The sequence below is a fragment of the Nanorana parkeri genome, unplaced genomic scaffold, assembly GCF_000935625.1.
Source record: "Nanorana parkeri isolate BGI_ZX_2015 unplaced genomic scaffold, ASM93562v1 scaffold3919, whole genome shotgun sequence".
Classification (NCBI taxonomy): Eukaryota; Metazoa; Chordata; class Amphibia; order Anura; family Dicroglossidae; genus Nanorana; species Nanorana parkeri.
Window position 1 is genome coordinate 11,838 of NW_017310186.1, and position 842 is coordinate 12,679.

General features: G+C 56.2%; 1 protein-coding gene across 1 annotated transcript in view; it reads right to left on the reverse strand.

The window, feature by feature from the left end:
* TMEM214 (transmembrane protein 214) overlaps positions 1 to 842 on the reverse strand; it is a 19,674-nt gene that overhangs the window by 10,818 nt on the left and 8,014 nt on the right. Inside the window, exon 6 of the mRNA XM_018575433.1 lies at positions 22 to 141. Within this exon, the coding sequence (XP_018430935.1) occupies positions 22 to 141 (120 nt within the window). The remainder of the gene's footprint in view (positions 1 to 21; positions 142 to 842) is intronic.

Consider the following 842-nt stretch of genomic DNA (forward strand, 5'->3'; position numbering starts at 1 on the left):
GGGGGGGGGGGTCAAACACACAGGAAACCACCCACCTTTCAGGCCCTCCGTCAGGTCGGCATACCCGGTCTGGCCCACGGCCCACATGATGGTCAGACATTTGGCCGGCTTGTGTTGCTGGGCGCGGAGCATATCCAGGTACTGCGGGAGAGAGAGAAGCTGAGTCCCTGTCTCTGGGAGGAGGGGAAGACTATTCACATCAATCTACTAAAATCTACAGGGGGGGGGAACTAGGGCTCAGTTATAGGATGCATCATGAGTGCGAATCCTTCCGGGGTCACACACACAATTCTACGTATCGGCTGATCTCAGCAGTGGAGGCACCCGGAGAGGTAGACGTCATAAGGCTCCTCCCCCCGAATAATGACCCGCCCACTCCGGGACAGTATTCACCATCATAGAAGGTCCCACCACATGCAGACCCCACCGGCCTCGGACCCTTCCCTGCTCCCCTTATAATACACAAGGAACGTATACTTCTAGATTTAGGTTTGGGGGGTCTAGTCCTCCGGCCGGAATGTATAGATTTGTGTCTGATGATTGGCGATTGCAGCTATGAGGGTGGAGTCATTTCGGGGTACTTAGGGGCAGATTGGATACTCACCTTCTTCAGGTCCAGGGTCACAGCTTTGGGCTTATCCAGCAGAACGGCCTGGATGCAGATCCGATATCCGTGAACAGATTCCAAAGCTGAAACAGAGAACATGAGAGGTCAGAGGAGACATTTAATCACGCAGAGTCCCAAGAGGAGGAGGAGCCTCCCGGGGCCACAATCCACGGCGGTGACCAGGAGGAGCCTCCCGGGGGCCACAATCCACGGCGGTGTCCAGGAGGAGGAGCCT